The sequence below is a fragment of the Perognathus longimembris genome, chromosome 16 (assembly GCF_023159225.1).
Source record: "Perognathus longimembris pacificus isolate PPM17 chromosome 16, ASM2315922v1, whole genome shotgun sequence".
Taxonomy (NCBI): domain Eukaryota; kingdom Metazoa; phylum Chordata; class Mammalia; order Rodentia; family Heteromyidae; genus Perognathus; species Perognathus longimembris.
Window position 1 is genome coordinate 49,016,321 of NC_063176.1, and position 22,588 is coordinate 49,038,908.

At 35.0% G+C, this 22,588-nt stretch overlaps 1 protein-coding gene across 4 annotated transcripts in view; it reads right to left on the reverse strand.

Annotated features, from left to right (window-relative positions):
- Positions 1 to 22,588, reverse strand: part of Slit2 (slit guidance ligand 2) — a 298,280-nt gene that overhangs the window by 102,223 nt on the left and 173,469 nt on the right. For all 4 annotated transcript variants that reach the window (XM_048364637.1, XM_048364635.1, XM_048364636.1 and 1 more), the window contains exons 5-7: positions 17,657 to 17,728; positions 5,959 to 6,030; positions 282 to 353 (exon numbers count right to left, since the gene is read on the reverse strand). In XM_048364637.1, coding sequence (XP_048220594.1) covers positions 282 to 353; positions 5,959 to 6,030; positions 17,657 to 17,728 — 216 coding nt within the window. The remainder of the gene's footprint in view (positions 1 to 281; positions 354 to 5,958; positions 6,031 to 17,656; positions 17,729 to 22,588) is intronic.

Below are 22,588 nucleotides of genomic sequence, written 5' to 3' on the forward strand. Positions count from 1 at the left end.
GTGACCTCTACAATATCTCAAAGTAATTTTTTTCTCCAAACTTCCGTAATGCATACACTTAAAAGAACACACAAGAAAGTCTTCAAGACTTAAAAATAATAGCATATATACTAAACAATCATTTGTAGATATTTTTAGTATGTTCTTCCTTGTTTATCCCAAAAGTAACTAGTGGTCCTGTTCTTTAACTGAACATGATATTTAAGAGACATGGCTAAGTAATTGAATTCATACATATACATGTATTCACATGATCTATAATAGATATTAGGAGAACTTACAAAGTCCTAAGTTTTGGCATATGGTTGAAACTTGCCACAGAAAGCCTTGTAATATTGTTATTGTTGAGAGTACTGTAAAATAAAAAATAAGACATTTTAAATAGGAAAATGACCATTTTATAAATAATTATGTAGACAGCATCTGATGACAATATTAGTTAATTAATTTACAAGCACAGCAACTAGCTGCTGGAGAAACCATTAGATAATACATTATTTTATAGGATCGGCGATAAATGCTCTTCCTATTTTCACATACATTCCATTTTATTCAATGTTCACTGTAAACGTAGGACTTCATTCAGAGCATTCATACTTTCATGGTACTTTTTTGCATCTATTCATACATTTTGTAACATATTGGTTAAACAAACAATGCGAGGCAGTCACGGTTGGAAAATTTTCACAAATATATCCCTTTAAAGTAGTTTTACATGTAAAGTCAACATATATGAATTCTCCAAGTGAACTCAGAGAAGCAAGATAAAATCATTACTGCCAGGTCTTAGAAAAGAGGGCTGCTAATTATTCTTTAAGATAGACATCCACTAGCGTAGAAATTTTGGTAAAAGACATCATAGCCTCTGTATTTGGAATGTGAATCAAGTAAGAAAGAGGTAGGATTTTCTGGCATGTTCTTGAAAAACTAACGTATTCTAACAGAGCTATTACAGCAAGATGCACTGGTTTTTTGTGTAGTGTGGTCACATTCATAGTTTCTTCTATTGGTAAGGGAGTTGTTTGTCCAGGAAGGTACAGGAGAGATAATCTTACTAGCTTCATATCTTTCCCACTATTCTTCAACACAAACATTGCTGTTTTATTTCTACTTTGACGATGGTCAAAAAGATCAGTTGAAAGTGAGACCTTCTAGATCATATTTAAGGATAAATTTTAATGGAGTCTGAAAAACCTCATATTTCAGGACATAAAATTATTAAGGGCTTTTAGATAAGAGACGACTAATCCAATGTTTTATACGTTCCGTTGTGACTTACATTCACTAGTTACTTCCTATGTCATTGAATACAATGCCGAACCAGTGCATTGGCTATACATTCAGTTCCTGAGCTGAGTGATGCAGATCTGTAGCTATAACTTTACAAAATAATCAACCCAATTCCTCACTTTTGAGCACAAAATTTTTATGTACAATACACCACTAACAATTGAGACTTCCAGCTTCCCATGTGTATTTTGTTTAGCTCAGATACTATCTGTTTTTCATAGACTGAGGAATATCTGAATTAATTGATTATATATATATGTGCATGCAGGACATCTCAGAGTAGTGGCTTTGCAGCCATAAGTCAAACTGCTCAAAATTTCAAGCCTGATGGGGCAAAAAGTTAGTGAGATTCCATTTCAAAATATAAGCTGGTTTGGTCACATATACTTTTCATCCCTGCTTTCTGACAGGTCCTAGGTAGGGGGTAGGCATACCACAGTTGGGTAACCTTTAACAAAAAGGTGAGCCCCATTCAAAATTAACTTGACCAAAAAAAGGAGGGATCAAGACTCAAGAAGAATGCTTGGTTAGCAAGCAAACCAAACCAAACAAAATTAATACTACGAGTAATCTACAGATTTCCATATTTAGCTTCCACAGGAAAGATCAGATTGCTTGGCAAACTTCCATTTACTGTAGGACAAGAGACATCTGGATTGAGCATTAGCTGTTTAGCAGAGCCCTCACTGTGTTCCAGTTTCTTTCTGCCTCCCAACGAATTTCTTTGTCCGTAGCCAGCTTCTCTCATTTGTGTTCTTCCTTGCCTCATTTCCATAGGCAAGTGCATTTATGAACCCTAATACAAACCCACTGAAGTATCAACTATTGTCCTTCTGGCTCACTGTTCCACGCTCTGTAGTCTCCTTCAGAAACTTGCTGTCTTTACTCCCCCATCAATGTATTAACTGTCTAGTCACTGCCTACAAAGATTTCCATTTGCACACTTCACTCATATACTTTAAGATAACGATGCCATCACTTTTCTGTCACACCCAGATGACTCCACAGGAAACCAAAATCTCTCCTCTTGCTCTTTCTTATTAACTGTCCTTTGTCTAATTCACCCCCCATTGGCGTTAACCTTCAGAAAGTATTCAAGTTTCCCATGCTCTCTTTCCCTACGCTCAACATTTAGGCCTACTTCAAATGGCTTAAAACCATTGGTGTATATAACATTCTGCGATGTGCATTTGGAGATATGCTTGCTACAGTAGTTCATAGAGTGTAGACATGGTTTCGTTTTAAAATACAAACTATCACATTTCCATGAAAAGCGAGCTCTCATTGCACGCCAAAGCCTATATTCACTAATTTTGAGTGTTTTCTCAATATATTAGTTCACATAAAACAACAAGAAAACTAAATTTTCTTAACATTTTATTCAGCACTGATGCTGGGCAAGCATATGTTTACTTTGAGTCCTTAGGAGTGAAAAATAAGTGAAACCAAACCACGTTATTTTGAAAGTAAGTAGCATTGTTCTAATAGGCATGATGACCTGTACATATTGTGGTTGTGACCAATTCCTATTGTGAAACTAGATAAATTTGTAATTACATTTTGATTATTTTTAATAGTTACACAAAATAGCTACCATTCAATATATAATAAGTGCAATGTATCTTGAACCACCTCATCTATTATTTTTTCCATGAGAATATATTCTAGAATAAAAGGCATTTTGGGTTGTGTGTGTGTGGGGGGGTGTAATGTAAGTGACTATAATCAGAAAGACTTCTTACACTTTGATTATGACCTAGTCTTTCTTATTCCCTTAGAGGAAAATAAGAACAGAATTTGGCAGGAAGTCCCGGTATTTGATGGGTATGAATCACTATGTCTCAATTAAATTAAATCATGGCCATTATGTGAACAAGATAAAAATATATATAACTGGCTGTTTGGGATACAATTCACTTTCTGGGTTCAATGTCTAAAAGAAAGGAAAATATTTATTTATGTATTTAAATCTGGTTCCCAATGTTATTTTTGAGGTAGTGTATTCATATTAAGAAAATAGTTAATTCTGTATTCTACCCACCAGAAATCCACATAGAATCAGTTTGCCACAAGTAATAAGCATCGAAATAAACCAAGACTTCCATATTTCTTTACTTTTCATTGGAATATTTGGACTTTTTGCTCCTTCTATGAATTACCCATGTCCTAATATAAAATTTTTCATCATGACCCAGAATAACTACTTCATCTTCTCTGGCCTTAGTATAGTATAGCATTCGAATATGAAATTAAAAGAAACATGGAAAAGATGAGAATATAAAAATTATTCTGAAGTATCAGTTATTGTTCCTTCATAATTTCCCCAATAATAGAAAGATACAGCCTTAAAGCATAGAGGTAAAAACAATTTCCACTCTGGAACTCTTTTGCATGTAAGCATCTTTTTTAAGAGCCTGTGGAAAAAAATGTTTATAATAGGCATGTCTATGTCTCAAAAAAAGATCTGGGTTTAATTAATCTCATTCTTTTGGGTGATTTATCTAATTTGGCCTTAAATTCTTCATCAAACAAGTTTTCTAAAGGTTACTGAAGTATGAAGATTGTAAAAAAATAAAAATGATATCTGCTTGACTTTATGAAGTTTTACTATAAAAGATTTAAATATTTAAATGGTATTCACATTTTCTTATCATATGATAATTTTAATTACTTTCCCTAAGAACAGGTTCTTGTCATCATTTATCTCTTTGAAGCATATTAAGGACTCAAAAGAGAGTTTCCAGGATTGTGATTTCTGTTCTAATTCCTTGGACTCTCACTCTTTGCTAGGTTTCCTCCTGTTAAAACCATCTTTTAGATATATTTTACTAAGGTGACAAAATGACCGATTATATTTCTGGCTTCTAAAATAATCGCTTCAGTATAGAACAAATAACTTGTACAGTTATTGTACTAAAGGATGAAATGTTTCAGTGCCTAGATTGTTGCTCTCTCTCTCTTTCTTCTGTTCATTATCTCTTTATATCATACAAATCTATAAGTTATTTCCCATATGTTCATATGCAAAGAGACATAAATAATAAAGGATCAAATATATATTATATAAAGATGAAATATAAACAACAAGCTGGATGGTTGCCTACCTATAAGAAATTAAGATTTTTCTCGCTTAAATTAATCCAAACATTCAGCAAACATCTTTAAAAGTTCCTACAACTCGCTTTCCATGAGCAACATTAACTTACTACCAGATTGTGTGACCTGGCTCTGGGTAGCTCATAGACTTTCATCGTAGTCGCTTCACCTTGGAAGTTTAATGACACTGACTAGGGTTTTAACATCAAATTGTTCCCACAAAATCATTTCTGTGTCTTACTGAAATAGCATTCCTGATTTCTGTATGTTACAAATATAGCTCTAGTATACAATTTCAATAATGGCCTTATCACTAAAATTACTATAATTAACACTTTAAACACTTTTTTCTTTTAGAAAATGTTAAAAACTTGCAATAGAAGTAAAAGTGACCTTGTACATAGAAAACATACATTTTTACAATTATCAATTGTAAAGACTGACAAAACCTTATATATGAAAACATTCATATATAATCTCCAAAAGCAATTGGTTAGTATGTGACATGACTAGAAGTTATATTCACTTAGTTGCAAAGAATGAAAGATCACATAGAAAATACTGCTAAAAAATGCCAAGCTAGTGGAAAGATTATTTTTTGTTAGAATTATGCTTTGTTCCTTAATAGCAAAAATTTCAGAGTGTGAAGTTTGATCATTTCTGAGTAACTTTTAATAAATGGACTAAAGGTTCAAAACTCTTTAAGTTTAGTGTTGTATTTCTGATTAACTTACATCAAGGATGACATAAGTCTGTGAAGAATTTTTCTTTTAATTTAGGGAGAAAATGGGTATCTTTGAAAATTTGGAAATGTGAATTGTTGATGAAACAATTCCAGAAACTTTATGCTACATGAATTTCTCAAATAACCAGAACTTTTACTAAAACTAAATTATTAAAATTCATTATCACAATTATTTTCCTATGTCTAATTCAACTTATTTTACTTAGCTGCCTCTAACTAATTTTCTCAGGCATGTATGAATATCAACGAGAGAACTCCAATTACAAGTCAAGTGTCTAACTTCTGTGCACAGCCTAGGAGATTCAGTACTGAAGACACTGAAATTGACTATCAAGCATCTTGTTAAAATTAAGATATAGACTTTAAAACAACACTGCCAAAGTTAAAGTTGAGTTACCTGCTATAAAAACAAATTACATTTATAAGTCAGAAAAAATCTTTTCATTGTATAATATAACCACAAAATAGACCAATATAGCTGCTATTAAGAGAGTTACTTTTTGAGTTCATAGTTCCTGTAACATTGATTTTTTTGTTCACATATTTAGCAGTTTGGAAAATACACATCCCTATCAGAATATGTTATCAGAAGGAGAATACTTAAAACACTCAACTTTTTGCAATTACACAGATATAATACACAAGATTTTTACACATACATGGTGTTGACCAGTCAGTCTGTCTTTTCCCATGCGTTACTTCAGGTACTTCTTTAAGAGAACATTTTGACACAAGGATTAAAGAGAGCAGATAAGCCTCCACATTATTTCTCTGCAGATACAAAGCTCCGGTGAACAGAGTAAGAGAAATGAAGGATAGATACTCACAGCACTTCCAGGTCCCGGAGAGCCCGAAAAGCCCCATCTTCAATACAGCTGATCTGGTTGTAATCCAGTTGCCTGTTAAATGGATTAAAAGAATATATGTAAGAAGCAAAGCACAGGAGTAGGGGTTGGTGACAAGATTTCTGAAGGGACTATGAGGCTCTGGTCACAGGCACTGAAATGGTTTCCCAAACACACTCATCTGCTTAAGAATGTCACAAGCCATTCCAGCCTCCCTTACGCTGCTACTGAAATCTCTTTTTGTTCTGTTCTGGACTGTCTGTGCAAATAGCAGCCCTTGGAAAGCTCCAGTAAATAATAACTGCACCTTATATTAAATGCCATAGGAATGCAATTTCATTACATCAAGAAAAGCTATCCATTAAGAGCTTTCAGCGTCATCTTGCTGAAACAATTTCATTAAGGTAAAGGACTGTAAATCACTTAATGTCACAGGCACCCCCTCAGTGACCTAACAGAATCCATTTATCAGAGAAGACCAGCTGCATGTTAATTTCACTATCCTTGGCAAGAAAGGCTAAGACTACTTTTAGGTTTCTGCCTTTTAAAAGCAGCTTCCTTCCAGAACTCCAAATTGAGGAAAAAATAATGTTCTTGATTTTTCCCTACTGTTCCCAATCAGAAATATACTTTAGAAGGCTGTTATTTTATAGATAGGTGTCACTATTCTCTAATTTGCCCTCATTTTCATTATATGCAAATGTCCTGTGATGCAGATATGAGTTTATTAAAAAGAAAAAAACAACTTTCAGAATTGCCTGGCTTCCTGGAAAAATCAATTTTGCACATGTAAGAGATTAATAGAACTTTTGGTTTTGTCTAAAGTGATTATTTCAGCTGAAACAATTAAAATAAAAATCACACTACAGGTACATTGTTAAAATACTACTCATATTTATGGTTAAAAAAGTTTTAATTCTGCATCAGGGCATCTAAACAATATATAATACAAACATATAGATCTGAGTAGTCTAAGTCTTCTTTAAAATCCAGGGGTGGGAAATGAATAGATAGATAGATAGATAGATAGATATAGATAGATATGCAAATATATGTATATATGGATATATGTTAATAAAGAAGTAAGGAGTGGTGCTTAAGGATACTATTATTCTAGTAAAGAAAAACCACAGTAAGGAAATATCTGTTTATCTGTACCACTGTCAGGTCTATAGGCACTTCTCAGGCAAGGTGGACAGAAGGTGACTCTCCTCCTTGTTTCAAGTTTAAAATTCAGTCAAAGGGTTCATGCCCATCCATGGTTGCTTTTGAAACAATTGCGGAGCATTCCTATTAAATTCCTAATTCCCTTACACAACCAAAGGTGCAGTGATTTAATCTGGTGCTTTGTAGAGGAGTCTCTTCAGATTCCTTATTACTGTAGAAATTATGTACGTAGAAAACATCTCATGAAAAATACATCCTGTTTTTACGAAGGTCCCCAGGGCACAAACATGTACAGGATTACCTTCATGCCAGGCACAAAAAATGATCTAGGACATGCTGTATGAGAACTGGGGCACTTCAGGAAGATCCCATTTTATTGCTTTTATAAACTTTGGCTTTTACCAAATAATAGCTACCACTCATGCTGCTCTACTAAGAGCCTAAAGCATTTCAACTTATTAAGAAGTAATACAGAAGTGTAATTTCATTTTCCAAGAAGATTTTTAGAGCCTCATGATATAAAATGGCTGCTGTGGTTCCAAGAAAACATTTAGATCCTTGAACACTAATTTTTTTTTTACAGATTAAATTCAGTTAACAATTAAGTTAATAGCCTTTTTTATTTTCAAGGGCTAAATATATATCTACACTAGTATTCTCTAACCCCTTGAACAATTTGTCAAAGCCAGTTAAATTAGTCCAATAGTATGAAGTGTTACCCTTGACACACTACAAAAGAGAAATTGTTTCCAGACAAATTGGTGAAATCTTTTAATGCTATGAAATTTGCCTAATGCAGTCTCCAGGATAATCTGTAAAAGGGTGAGCTGTAGGTTTGCCCATATCTTATTATCCTTAGCTGTCAGTGTATAATATAAATCAGTGCTGACACAGCTTCTTCTAAGTCATGCATTCAACATACAAAAGGGAAGCCTAGCCTGCCCAAAAGCACTCAAGCAAATCTGGCCTACAAGGTCTGAAAGGCCAAGCCCTTCTTTCCCATATCAGAGGAAGCTGTGAGTTACAGTAGTCGGGAACTTGGATCATTTCAATCCGTTCTTGGTCTCCTGTTTGCTCACATACCGCTTTGGATGCATAAATATACTTATGACTTAATGGTTGTTTTTTTTTTTTTTTGGCCAGTCCTGGGGCTTGGACTCAGGGCCTGAGCACTGTCCCTGGCTTCTTTTTGCTCAAGGCTAGCACCCTGCGACTTGAGCCACAGCGCCACTTCTGGCCGTTTTCTGTATATGTGGTGCTGGGGAATTGAACCCAGAGCCTCATGTATATGAGGCAAGCACTCTTGCCACTAGGCCATATCCCCAGCCCATTAATGGTTGGTTTTTAAAAAAAAAAAAAAAAAAAAAAAAACAACAATAGGAATTTACATAGCACCAACATTTTCTTAAACTCTTTCCCAATGATGTTCTATCAGTTAACACATGAAAGGATTTCATTAAGAAGTTACTTACAAGACAGCACAATCAAAATCAAGGAAGTCTTTTTTTAAAAAAAAAATCTGTGTGGATTGTGTGATACTCAAATGAATGTTTATAATAAAATGACTTTGGAAATCATAAGTGTGCCTGAGCAAACACTCTCCATGAGAACCTCCATTTATTCTGCATGTGGTCAAAGATAAACGTGTCAAAACTGTACGAAAATGTAATTTATTTCAGGATTTCTGGATTCTTTTCTTGTTCCTTGTTTCTCTCACGCTGCTCACGTCTTCCTCTACTACCTCTCAAGCTCTGGGTACTAGCACGTTCTATAATCAGGAAAAGATCTGTTCCCAGCCATGTGTTTAATGGTAGGCTTTATGTAGGTGTGATTTTTTTCCCACCCAATCACATCCAGAAATTATCCTGAATTAAAGGTATGGTTAAAAAGTCTCCTTTTTGATTTTTTGATTTGGGCACATTTCCAAAAATAAGGCTTCAGCTATGTAGTTTTACACAGGGTACATTTGCTGCTTGGTCTTTAGTACAGATTCAGATGAGAAGGGCATTCCACACAACAAGCAGGGCTTTAGGATGTGTTTGTGGTAAAGCAATCATTTTCCATGGGGCACTCTATGGGGCTTCTCTTATTTCAAGGGCAGAAAGATTCCGGGGGAGAAAAGAGTGGTTATGTTTTCTTTTTTCAGACCTTCTATCGGCCTGCTCTAGCATGTATTTGGGTGGCTTCTTCATTATTTCCTGCTGCCAATCCTTTGCATCTGTTCAGATTCCAAATCTCCCTTTACCTGACCCTTCCCAGTTCTAGTTGGTTGATGGTTCCAACGCACTATTTTAATCTCAAGAAAATAATGAAGTGGAAAAGGAAAAGACTCCTAGTCTGTCTAGTATTAATATGATTCTCTTTTCAGAGGTGTAAAAAAATTTGTCTGCTCACTTGTTTTTTTTATTAGTATGGTTTGTTAGTTTAGTCTTGGATAATGCTAGTTGCCAACAGAATTCATACATTAATAATGATCATTCTGTATCTCACATACATAAAGTTTCTAAAGTTAGTCTGATTTTACTTAATAATAAAATTAACATTTAGGTTCCAAGTGTGATTTATTATAGGCAAAGGAGATAATGTATAATATATCTAAAACATAATTTTAAAGATAGGTATACTAAATGACACAGGTTAAAATATTTGCATAGTTAACCTAAAAGGCATTGTTAGCGACATTGTATTCTGTTCCATTCAAATTTTCAGAGGTTTCTAGTTCCCTGCTTTAAACTTGAGATAGCATACTGTGTTTGCCTTATAGTTTAAAAGTTACTTTTGTGTATTATCTCAGTTGATAGTGCCTCTCTCTATACGCAATTAAGTATATTAAATATTTACAGCAAGTGGTAAAATCTTATTTCTAAGTGAATTTTCTTCTGTGAAAATTAGAACACAAGACATATACTTAACTATGAAACAATACAAAATACAAACAAATTTTTGGTAATGTCTAAATAAAGCAGAATTTGTCAGCATCTCAACAAAAGAAGTGCAAATATGTTTCCATTTTTGCTATACTTTGTTTTGTTATAGCAGTTATTTTGATCAGAAAAAAAACACTCAAATATGTAGTTTACTTAAAACACATTGAACTAATTAGAATCAGACAAAGGTAGGAACATTTCATAATTGTCAAATACCCTGGTAAATGGGAGTGGGCGACACTATAAGGTACAATCTCTTTTATTTCTTCCTCCTGTGTATAAAATTCATGTCAATAAAATTGCCTTAACACACCAATCCGATGGCCATAGATATGTATAAGTACTTACAAAATAATAATACAATACAAATTAACGTAGATAAAAAATCATAGTTCACAAATTTGAACTATTATATCATTGTCTTTAGTAGTAGACAAAGCTCATCACTATTACTATGGGCATTGTCAAGGGCTCTTCTGAGGAATCCAAATGACTGACATGATTTGCTCCTAATCCTATTTGCAATCTTTCAAGTAATAATTCCTTTTTGTTAGGAATGAGGAATCCTGTGTTTATTGCAATGGTGTATAGTAATATACAGTTATATTCATGTGTCAAGTTTTGGAAAAGGAAAAAATTATATTCTCATAGAAATTGAAGAGGATCTCTTTTAACAGAAATTGTAGAAAAGAGAAGTCGTTTGGCATTTATGTTCTGATATCAGTAATCAAACTGATCCAGGTGGTAAAAACTAAAAGCAAGAATGACAATTGCTAACATTTACTGAACATATAGAATGTTATTCCTTTCAGGGACTTAAAAAGGCAAATAGTTGCATCACCTTGGTTTTGTAGGGGAGGAAATGGGGCACACAGATCTCCAAGGAGGTGCCAAGTATTTTCTTAAATTTGATGAGAAGATATTACTCTGGGCCGACATACTCAAATATGAGGCGGACAAACGGCAGTACTTTAAACAATGGGTAGAATACAGGTGGATAGAACATAAAGTAAGAGTTCTCTCTGTGTAGAGGTATCAGCATCACCATCCATGAGCAGATGGGAGCGGAGGCACTGCAATGCTCAAAGGGAACATTTCCAAGCAAGAAGCCATTCTATGCTGAGCAAAGTGTCTGTGCACAGAGCCAGTGGACGCGGGAGTGTGAGGTAAAGTCAGAACATTAGGTCTACTCTGAGGGCCTACAGGGAGTGTAGCTTGTAGCTCTCAAAAGAAGCTGTGGCTTTCTCAGGGATGGGCTTATATTCTGATATACCTTCAATAACTGACAGCATTTTGTAGGGTTAGCTTAATTTTGCCTTAGGCCGACAACAAAGATTTCTTTTTAAACTGAATGACATTGACCAGATAGTAGTGATATGAAGAGGAATGCTTTATAGGAAATAGTCAAGCACCTTTAAGATTTTCTTACCACAATATAAAGTGGAGTACAAAGTTCAAGGAATGGGCTGCAGTCGTAGTTCAAGGGAGGAGATGACTGCTGAGAAAGCAAGCAACTTGAAGGTCTTTCATGTCTCATAGGACAGCATAATAACCAAAGCAAGGTCAGGCCATTGCTTAGTTTACAAAATGTACACCGGATTTCCAATTAATCAGTTTTCCTGTGTTTTACTTTTGTCTTCAAGGCATTTGTGAAGATACAGTGCATAAATTACATATTTAAGAGAGAGACTTCATTATTGAAGAAAATCACTTAAGGCACTCTAAAGACAAAGTAAAGTTCAAAGTTCCAGGGGTCATTGGCTGCCAAACTCATAGTCATTTGGATTACCAAAATCCAGTATGGTTTGAAAATGAGTATAAATGGGAAAAATTACAGAACCATGGACAGTTCCATGGTACTGAAACTGTCATCTGCTAAATTGCTAAATTGTCTATATGCCTGTCTCTGTCTGTCTGTCTGTATGTACCTGCCTACCTACATCTATCTATATTTTCTATCTATCTATGTATCTATGTATCTATCTATCTATCTATCTATCTGATGCTTAATACCGTAGACAGCCCCTTCCTATCTTTTAGATCCATAGGAATAATCCTGGAAGGGATTTGCCATCATGAAATGAAACTGATATTTATTTTCTACCAATGTAGATGGCGATTAATCTCTATGGATTAGTCAGGAACTTACTCCCTCTGAGTAGGTACAGAGAAGGCGGAAACAAATTACTTTTCAAAATCTTTTCAGTCTCCTGACTGAGGTGAACATTCTAGGTGGACAGGTAGTAGAAAGAGCTACAGTTTCCACTTGATAATCAAGGGTTTTATTTTTATGATAAAAAGTATGACAAAGGCAAAAAACACACGGTCTAAAGTAAACATTTTACAATTGCCTTACTATCTAGGCATTTACGATCTTGTATAGTTTACACAGGAAATAAAAAGGTGGCAGAGTTATAACAAATAAAATCCCTAAGTAATGTGTGAATCTCTGTAAGAACATATGGATTAATTAATCTTTTCTGTTTCCCAAATCTTCTCACTGGTAATAAACAACACACCATGAATTTGATGTTTCCTTTCCAAACTTGTTTCCCAAAAGCTATCATGACTTAAAGATAAATCTTTCTCTATAAATTAATGCATGTGCAAAAAAGAACATTAATATTTCCTCAGTCTATTTCTCACCAAGGATTACATTTTTCTGGAAAAGGAGAATAAAATTCATAATGTGTGGAATGAACACAATTGTGATAATATAAGAACACATGTAAGAAATATGTTCATTTGCTGGATGCCGGTAACTCACACCTATAAACCTAGCTATTCAGGATATCTGAGGAGGGTGGTACAAAAAGCCAGTCCAGGAAGAAGAGTCCCCATGCGATCCTTATCTCCAATTAACCACTGAAAAATGGGGAGTGGTGCTGTGGCTCAAAGTGGTAGAGCATTAACCTTAATCAAAAGAACTCAGGGACAACCCCCAGACCCTGAGTTCAAGCCCCATGACCAAAATAAATGAATGTATTTATTGAACTGGAACATAGAGCACAATGGGAAGAGGTAGAAAAAAATAAAAGAAGACAAAAAGCAGGTATGGCTTATTTTAGAAGGGACTTCTAAAATAATAACAATAATAATATATTCTTATTGGAATTCAATTATTTTAAGTACTCACATTGAACTCACCAGAGACACTAAAAATAGAGTTTGTTCTATGCTATGAATAAAAAGTAGCACCTTATTTAATTTTCAAGTTTAAATATCGGTACTAGATTCTTCTTATACCTGGGAGTAACTACAGCAGGAAATCTTTTCTCATAAAAACAACAGGCACTAAAACATCTCATTACTAATAAAGCATACACTCTGAGGGTAAGCTCAGAAGTCTCAACAGTAAAGCAAAGTTTAATGTGCATTTCTCTTCAGTGATCATATGGAAGCACCTGATAGATACTTAAAAATATGCAGGAGAACATTGTAATGTTTGTTTTTACCATTTGATTAGGAGGCAGCAAAATCTTCACCCTGTGGGTTTTATGTCTTTTGATTACATATATAAAAATTTAAAGGCAAGCTTTATATATACCACCTACCTTCAGATGAAGCATAATTGGGTAATGATAGGGTATAGGTAACCAATATTTTGTATCTGATATTAAAGCGAGAGAGGTAAACGGTACAGAAGAAAGTAGTGAGGCACCACCATCAGCGCGATCATTTTGTTGGGATTGTAATATGATTTTATTTTCTCATTCCTCACTGTCTAAGATGCTAAGGAAAATAGTTTAATTTGTGATTGAAATAAAAAAAGAAGTAGCCTAATAAAATAAAATCTAAGAAGGTTTTAGCTCAACTATGAAATAAATAGATAAGCAAAGGAAAAACCTCTTTGGAAATTCTCCCTAGAGATACTTAAAAGCAAGATAAATGTCCATCTGTCGAGAATACTTTTCGTGTGGCTCGCTTGGAGGAAGGGGAATAAAATCTGCTAATCGGCAACATTTCCACTGCATCAATTTCAGGTTGTAGCCATGCTGCCTTGAGCAAATTTAGCCAGCCCACAAGACAAAAGCCAGTTCTTTCAGTGGAAAGTTTGTGCAAACTGAACCTCACTGAGAAGTCTTGAATGAGCCACATCTAAGAAACCTGCTAGAGGACACAAGACTGAGCATTAAGACAGCATGATACAGAATATGGCCAGGTGCAGCGGAAGCCCCAATACCTGCCTTCACTTTAACATCGCCTCTCTGCATATCTCCGTGGTACCTAGCAGCACACATCCCAGTTCGAGCCAACTTTCTAAGTTACACACCAGGCTGATAAATAGAGCAAAGTGCCTCTTTTTCCCACTGTAAAGCAGCATTACTACAATCAGTGGTGTTTTGGGTGGCACAGTACAGAAATTGGAACTCAGTGTAGACTTTGCTTGCTTGTTTTTTGCCCATCCATGCAAGCTGTGCCTCCAGCCCCATGTTTTACACGCTGCTTTCGGAAATGGAATCTCAGGAAATTTTTCGGTCTGGACTACCTTTGAATCTAGATCACCTATCTCTCAGCCTTCAGAGTGGCAAGGACTGTAGACATGAGCCACTGGTGGCCAGTATATGAATGTTATTTTACCAGTCATTTCTTGTAGATTTATGTGTGTTATAATAATGTGTGAATTAAAATGTACTCTCCAATTATCTCTTTCTCGCTCTCTATATATATATATATATATATATATATATATATATATATATATGTTTACTAGTTTTGTTTTATAAGTTTGAAAGACATGCCAAGCCTCAAGCCTCATGGGATAAGAACTATTTTTAATGATGTAGTTTAAGCCATTTTTTAAACATTTTCATTAATTTAGCTATACAAAGGAGGATTTCATTGTTGTGTTTCAATATTTTCACAATATATTCCAATCAATTTCATCTTCTCACTATTTTTAATCATGTAAAATCTATTTTAACTGCAAAGTTCCATAGTAATCTAGCTATTTAGCCTACAGAGTTAAAATGTTAAAGCTAGTATGGTATGGTATTGCTATGTTGTCCCACACGCAGGTGAAGAGACACAATGAGAATAGGAGCAATACAAGGTTTATTCTGTGAACTTTCTTTATTCAGCATCCACATAGTCTTATTACCCCATTTGTTCATGAAAAGTCTCCAGAGTATGAAATAAATTCTACCCTATCCAGTTTCCTCCAAATGCTTGTTAGGATTCAAGTACTTTATTTTTAAACAAATTGTTTAAATTTTCTACATAACACACACACACACACACACACACACAAACACACACACAGTCCTCTACAGTTTGAATCTTTTTACCTATTCAAAATCCTAAAATGTGGCCTCAGATAATCTCCTTAATAAATCTTAACTTTCTCAACTTATTCTTACCTATGTGTACATAATAGAGTCAATGTTCCTAGAGTCTTTCCTAGTTATCCTCATTTCCTTTTTCCAAGCATTCCATGATAACATCAAGCAATACTTTTAACTTTTGTTCCCTTTCAATCCCTATACTATTGAAAGTCTTATCTATGTGTAATGGTCTTCTATATTCATAGAGCAATATCTAGTGAGGTTTTTTTCCTGTGTTGTAGCCCTAGGTCTAATTGATTCACAATAGAATAAATACATTTATTCCAAATTTCTATTTATTTTACAGTCTAATGAACTTTTTTTACATATTTTTTTTCAGGAATAACTTCCAGCAATTGACTAGTTGAATATTTTCAGAATGAAATATTTTACTATTTTGAAAGGCTGTTCAAAAATTATTTCCAGAAAAATCACAACCAAATGAAAAAACTGTTGTATTCATTTTTATAAAACTCAAAAATAAGGCTTAATGAAGTCGATGGATTGCTTATGTCTGAACACAAAATACAACAAAAGCATTCTGAGACTGTAACATTTAAATAATTTCCTGGTGTACATAACATTCTTTAGATTGGGAGACACTGTGATTCAGAGGAAACAAGCAATTTAAAAATATACTTCCCATAGAAATTCGCTCTCAAACCATTTTAACCTCTAAATTTGTTTTAAATTTTAAATGAAGATTAATAAGGAGGAATCTCTCACGACTGATTTTTCCCCTCAAATCATTAAATATGGAAGAAGTGTTTTTTATACACTTGGGTTCTCTGAATAGCTGGATTAAAAAGTTGAAAGCTACTTGTTTTAAAAAGTTAGATATAATTGCAAATGATATCTCTAAGGGGTACTTAACTATATTCATTGTTGTAGTTCTTATAAAAACATAAAAGCAATGTGGATAGGTGTGATGGAACAATTTTATGCTATTGTAGTTAGATCAAAATATAAAATGACAGATTTGGCTAGCCTGATTCTATCTTCAGACTTCTTCACATCCTAGCTATTGAAGGAAAAAAAAAAAAAGAAATCCTTTTAACTTGAGTGCTCATAAAATCCTAGGGTCAAAATTTTAATGGCTTCATTGTCTATCCACTTACACATTTATACCTACAAGCCTGTAGTTTACTGCTTTAATCTGAACACTTTGAAAGTAGATGCTTAGTACAAAGCCTGTTTATACTGAAGAGAAGATGTAAAGGCTGACATGTGGGGCTTTATAAACACAAGTCTTCATTGACAGGGAAAACATCTGTCTCATTTTTGCTACTGGAAGAAAGAGTTGCTAGATTCCACCGTGGAGAATTCGTGAATATGTTCATTATTCAAGAAGTACCTGCTGTATTTATTACTAGTTACGAATTATTGGGTTGGTGATCTTCTCAGCTCACAGGAAACTTTTCTTTCTTTATACCCATTGCTATTGCAAAAGCTAAGGGAAACAAAGCTATATCCTAATGTTCAGTGTTTACAGAAGACAGCAATTTTTAAAAACTAATGTGCTATAAAGATATTTTGACATTGTGAAGACTATCATTGGGAACCTAAATACAATGGGTAGCTTAAGAGCTACAGGCACTTTAAAAGATACTTCTAACATGAGAAACTAGATCAAAGATTTATCAATGGACAATAGGCAATATATTTTCTTTGTACACGAAGATATACACATCTTCTTTCAGGAAATGGAATGGGGGGTGGAGGTAAGATATGAAGCAAACACTGGAAGAGGAAGTCATAATTTTATCATACTCAGATCTTGGTATTTACTGAAAATGTTAACCTAAAAGCTCTTAAAAGAAAAGAAAGCTCAAAACCTGCAGGGATCTGTTTTAGATATTTCCAACAAAAAGCATTATCTAGACTTTCTGGAGCAATTGTTCACATTCTGAACTTCCAATAAATACCAACATCAAGTGAAAAGGCAGTAACTAAAACAAACCAGCACAAGAAAAGAGAAATATGTCAAAATTATCCTTAAAAAATGGTCCCATTGGATTTCAAAAGATTAATCACAGCTTTTAAGAAGGAATTTGGTTAAAAATGTGGTTTCCAGATACTTCAAATAACATTCTTTTCAACAGCATATATATAATACTATTATGATGTCTTAGAAGCAATGACTAACACAGATATCTCACCACATTTCTCCTGATATTATTAAAAAATATAAACCTGGCTCTTGAAAGAAATGGTAACTTTAAAACATCATACATTGAAGAAAAAATATATACATATACTTACAAATTTTTAATGTCAACTGCCCCTCGGAAAGCCTTCCTTGGTATGGCCTGAATTTGATTCTCACTGAGATCACTAAAAAACAACCAAACATGAGAGTTTACGTTATAAGATTTTACTGGAAAATTGTTCTAACCGAAGTGTCAAGCTGTAGGACATCAGCATGCAGCAACAGAAAAAGAAAATATCATACTTATGCTCATAGCAATTAATTGAAATCTAAAAGCTTGAAAAAATATGTAGCTATAGAATATAGGTATGTCAATTAAAACTATTTTCCATTGCTTTCCAAAAAAAGTAGCTTACATCCTAGTTTTGTTTTATGTCTAATGTAAATTACTCTCCTAAAGTATACTTATACTACCCTATCTTTAACTTTATAATCGCTTATAAAATATAATACTCTTTCAGAATTACTCTAATTCTGCAAAATAAAATATTACTTTAAAATAAAAAGTAAATTGCCCATAACTGTTGCTTTTGTTCTTTATATTTCTCCCCAAATCACTGACATAAATTAGAGAAGGTTGGGTAAAAAGTGATAAAACCTGGGGAGTGTGATTATGTTTCCACCGCACTTTAAGTAATCTTGAAAATGGAACGTGGCAGCGCCAGCGTAACAATAAAACCAAGTTCCAACATGAAATATTAATAGTAGGCTGATTTAAAACCTTCTTTAAATAATTCCATTATAACCATAAATGCAGACTGTCTGTATTTGCATTTTAATTTAATTGAAAAATATGTTTTAATCAAGGAGAAAAGCACTCTTTGAGTTGAGAAGTTTGCAAGAATCACTCACTGCAGAATGGATCGTTATTTTTCGTTCTGATTCCAAAGACAGAAAATTCTATGAGCTCACACGGTGTTATTAGCTTTAGCAAGTAGGATACAACTCATGCATGTAAAAAAATTTTAAAAAGAACAAATTTCTCTCCTATTTCTCTTTTTAAAGAAAAATCATACCACATAGAAGAAAGTTGAAATCACAACTAAATTACAAAATTTACAATGGTAGTGTGAAAATTATTCTTACTAAGATAACTAATTTTCACAGCATAGATGAAGTTACTGACCATGGGACTGTCGCAGATGAAAATGGAGCCATTTCCAATATGTGCAAAGGAACTGGAGAGATGTATCTCCAACATCCTTCTTGCAAACCTGCCAAGGCATAGTGCTTGCAATTCACACACTTGTAGCCACAGGAGCACCGAAGAAAATTGACAGCTATGGAGATTTAGTGTGTGGTCTTGACCTCATTAGCACCAAATTCTGTACAACTAAGATTTGCTTTTATATCTCAATATCCTCAATGTTCCAATAAAAAATAAGTTCACTAAGCAACTTGTAAAGAAATGTGAATTATTTAGACAGAAGGTCTTTTGCAAGCCCCTGAAAATGTCCTCCATCAAGTTGTAAATTTACAATTTGTGCTTATGTTGGAGTTAAGGCAGGCATCCATTTCCTGAGCCATGTAGCTTTATACTGCTTTCAATAGTTCCAAAACATTCCTGTGAGTAATAAAACTTCATTTCCTTAAAGATTGCTTATTTCTCCAGCTTGTCATTGATTCGCACTGACTTCCTTCCCTTTTAAAATTACATTGAGCTAAGAATATTTAACAATACATATTTTAAAAGCTTGATGGCAGAAACCATATTCAGAGGAGACTATGGAGCAAAGAGAGTTTGGAGAGAGAAAAATCAAAAGCAGTAAGAAATTAGGAGGAAGAAATGATTGAATGCACATAAATAAGTTCTACCATGCACCCTGTAAGCCAAAAGTCATATTGTACCTATATTTTCTTCCTGCTTCATGTTTTCTAATCGTTTCCTTCCATTTCTTTTCAAAGAACACTCAGAGCTTTGAGGTGAGGAAAAATGGCAGTGGTGTGCCCTTCAAACCTGGCTATTCCCGGCCCCTGCAGCCTTGCGCTTCCCACAGCTGCAGCTACTTCAGTCCCCACCTGCAGCTTCAGCTTTGCCCAGTTTCCAGACACAGTTATGGACTTATGTCCTCAACTGGGTCCACTGAGTGGGCGGGAGGTCAGAGAGATAACGTTAGATGGTTTACTGAAACACCACTGACAAACCTTGGAAGGCAGTCAGCTCACCAGGTCTGAATTTATTTTAATCTTTCTGATTATCTTTGAAAGAATCCTAGGGTTTACAAAAGCTTTCTCTGGCTAGGGTTTCCCAATCTTGTTTCTTAACAAATGCACGAACATTTGTCAGGCGCAAAGCCCTGATTCCCCTAGGAATAATACTTTGTGTGTGGCTTCTGCCCTGAGCAGACAGCTTCCCAGACGAGTGCGATGAAGTCTCAGATTTAGTGCCTAGATGATTCAGGCAGGCGTCACCATCCCAGGCCCTCCACAAAGTGTTTACCAAGGGAAGAACAACCTGACATCATTTCTGTACCTACCATTTTCCAAGTTGATGATTTTAAAATATATTTATTCCAATTAAAATGTACTTGTCTTCATCCTTATAACCTTCTTGTAAAATCAGTGTGTTATCTTAATTTTGCAGGAATGAAAACTGTGCTTCAAAAGTAGCAAGTAGGAGTGCTACATAAAGAACTAAAATATATAAGTGGATTGATTGCATGTAGAAGAGATCAGGTAAGGGACAAATAGGAGACACGTCCCTTTCAAGTTAGAAGAGGACTATAAAGGACACTAGGCTGTTGGGAGAGCCATTTTGGAGTGTAATAGTTAGGATTTTGAAGATCTTGGAGGGATATATTTCTCAGGTCATTGGAGTGTGGTTGACAAAGGCCATGTTCCAAACGAAAGCAGATCATATTTGGAACTTGTTGAAAGTATTTCTGCACAGAATCCCTCGGCCTCAGTGCTGAGGAAGAGGGTGGTAGGTGGTGAGTAGTAGAAATTTAAAGAAAAGCACAACTCCAGAGCAACTGGAAGCATAGACTTAGAAGACTGAGACTCCCTGTGAGTACATTCCAGCACTGCTATCTATTCACTATGTGACTTCAGCTCTATGCCTTGTTTTCTTTAACTATGAAATAGCACAGTAATAGTGCCTTCTAAGACTGTTTAATGGATTCCGTTTGCTTATATTGCTGAAGTGTTTTTTAAAAAACACCTGGCACAGCAAGTGCTAATGATTCTAGCTAATAGGTGGCTGAGATCAGAGGATCAGATAGATCTCAGGATCAGTTCAGTTGAAAGTCAGCTTGGACAGAAAAGTTTGTGACTCTTACCTCCAGTTCACCACTCAAAAGCTAGAAGTGGAGCTATGGCTCAAGTGGTTGAGTGCCAGCCTTGAGTGAAAAAGTCAAGAAAAAAGCACAAGGCCCTGAAGTCCAGCCTTAGTTGGGACCTAAATAAATACATAATAAATAAATAAAAGATCTGGTATACATTAAGCACACAGTTCTTTACACACTGTTGATCGGCCGTGGGCCCCACGGGTAGCTGCTCTATTCCATGAAGATCGCTGAAGGCACTGGCAGTATCACTAATAGAAGGAGATGGTTCTGTGAACTGTGCAGAATGAGCAAAATGAGTCTGAGCTACTGAGTTAGTTGAAGGAGCTGCCAAGAGAGGAGTCTGGAATTATATCACCAGGCAATAGAGTGTAAAAACTTGTTCCAGGGGAAAGAAATGACCTGATTGGAGTTGATTTTTAGGAAGATTAATCTGGAAATTGAATTTCAGAGCAGGCAGGGTTAATGGTCAGAGGAGCAGTCCTAGATGGTGTCTCTGACAGTCGCTGGGTCTCTAGCGCACAAGGTAATTTTTTTTTTTTTTGAGAATATTAAGCAATAGAGCTGGGAGTTGTGCCCAGCTCCAAATATAAGGTCTTCAAGGTAAGTTAAGGTGACTGTCATCTTGGGATGAGCTTGGAACCACTTGAGTTTTCTAAGTAAGGAAATAGCAAAGTGTGAAGATGGGAAATGATACATGCATTAATGAGACTAAAAATGAGTCAACCATACTGGCTAAGAGGTTATTACAAATGCTCAGTCATCATATAGAATTTTCTTTGGAATTACATTAAAAACAACAACTTTGAATTGTTGAAATTGAAAGGCTACTCTATTCATTATCTAAGAGGGCAAGGTAGTGAGACTAGCTAGCCAATCTTTTCCACTGGAAGCTAATCACCTCAGCAAAGAAATGAATGACCCCAAAGGAATGCACTTTCAAGGAGGGAAGATTTTGCATTGTTGATATTTGCATTACTGGAAAAACACAATCCTGCTGGGAGCCACACCTGACAGGGGCCCTTATGGCCAATCCCAGGGCCGCAAGCACGCCATCACACTGATTGACAGTGAAGAACTTCATTAAATTACCAGAGTTCTTTTCTGTGTGTGGTCCTGCACATTGAAGGTAGGGCCTTGCACTTTCTAGAAAACCATTCTACTACTTAGGTTGCACCTTCCCCTTCTTAATGTAGTTTTTCAGGTAAGATCTCACAATAACTGTGCCTAGGCCAGGTTTTTTAACCATAATCCTTCAACCTCTGCCTCTCAAAACAGCCATGAATCAAGTCTTGAGACACCACTCAAGTTATTCCGTTTCCTTTACAGTATGCTATTGCCACCATCTGAACAGATGCCTCTTGCTACATAAGCTGTTTCTTCTACATAGGTCTTTTCTTCTCAGGGGTATGTATTCCTTTATAGATGAGGTACTTTGATCATTCCTTGTTATGTGTAAGAATAGGCTCTTTTTTAGATATTGTTAGGGATGATCCTATATTGATTTTTTTTTTTAAATTTTGGGATCTTGCAGCTACTTCTAGTAGTGAACACTGCTTGCCTAACATACTAAAAGTGGACACATTTTTCTTATCTCGAAGACATCTGAATATCAATGCATCTAGATCTTAATGGAAGGTATCAAAGAGAAATTTCTTACAGCATAATGATGACACTCATGATATTCCATTAACATTGAAG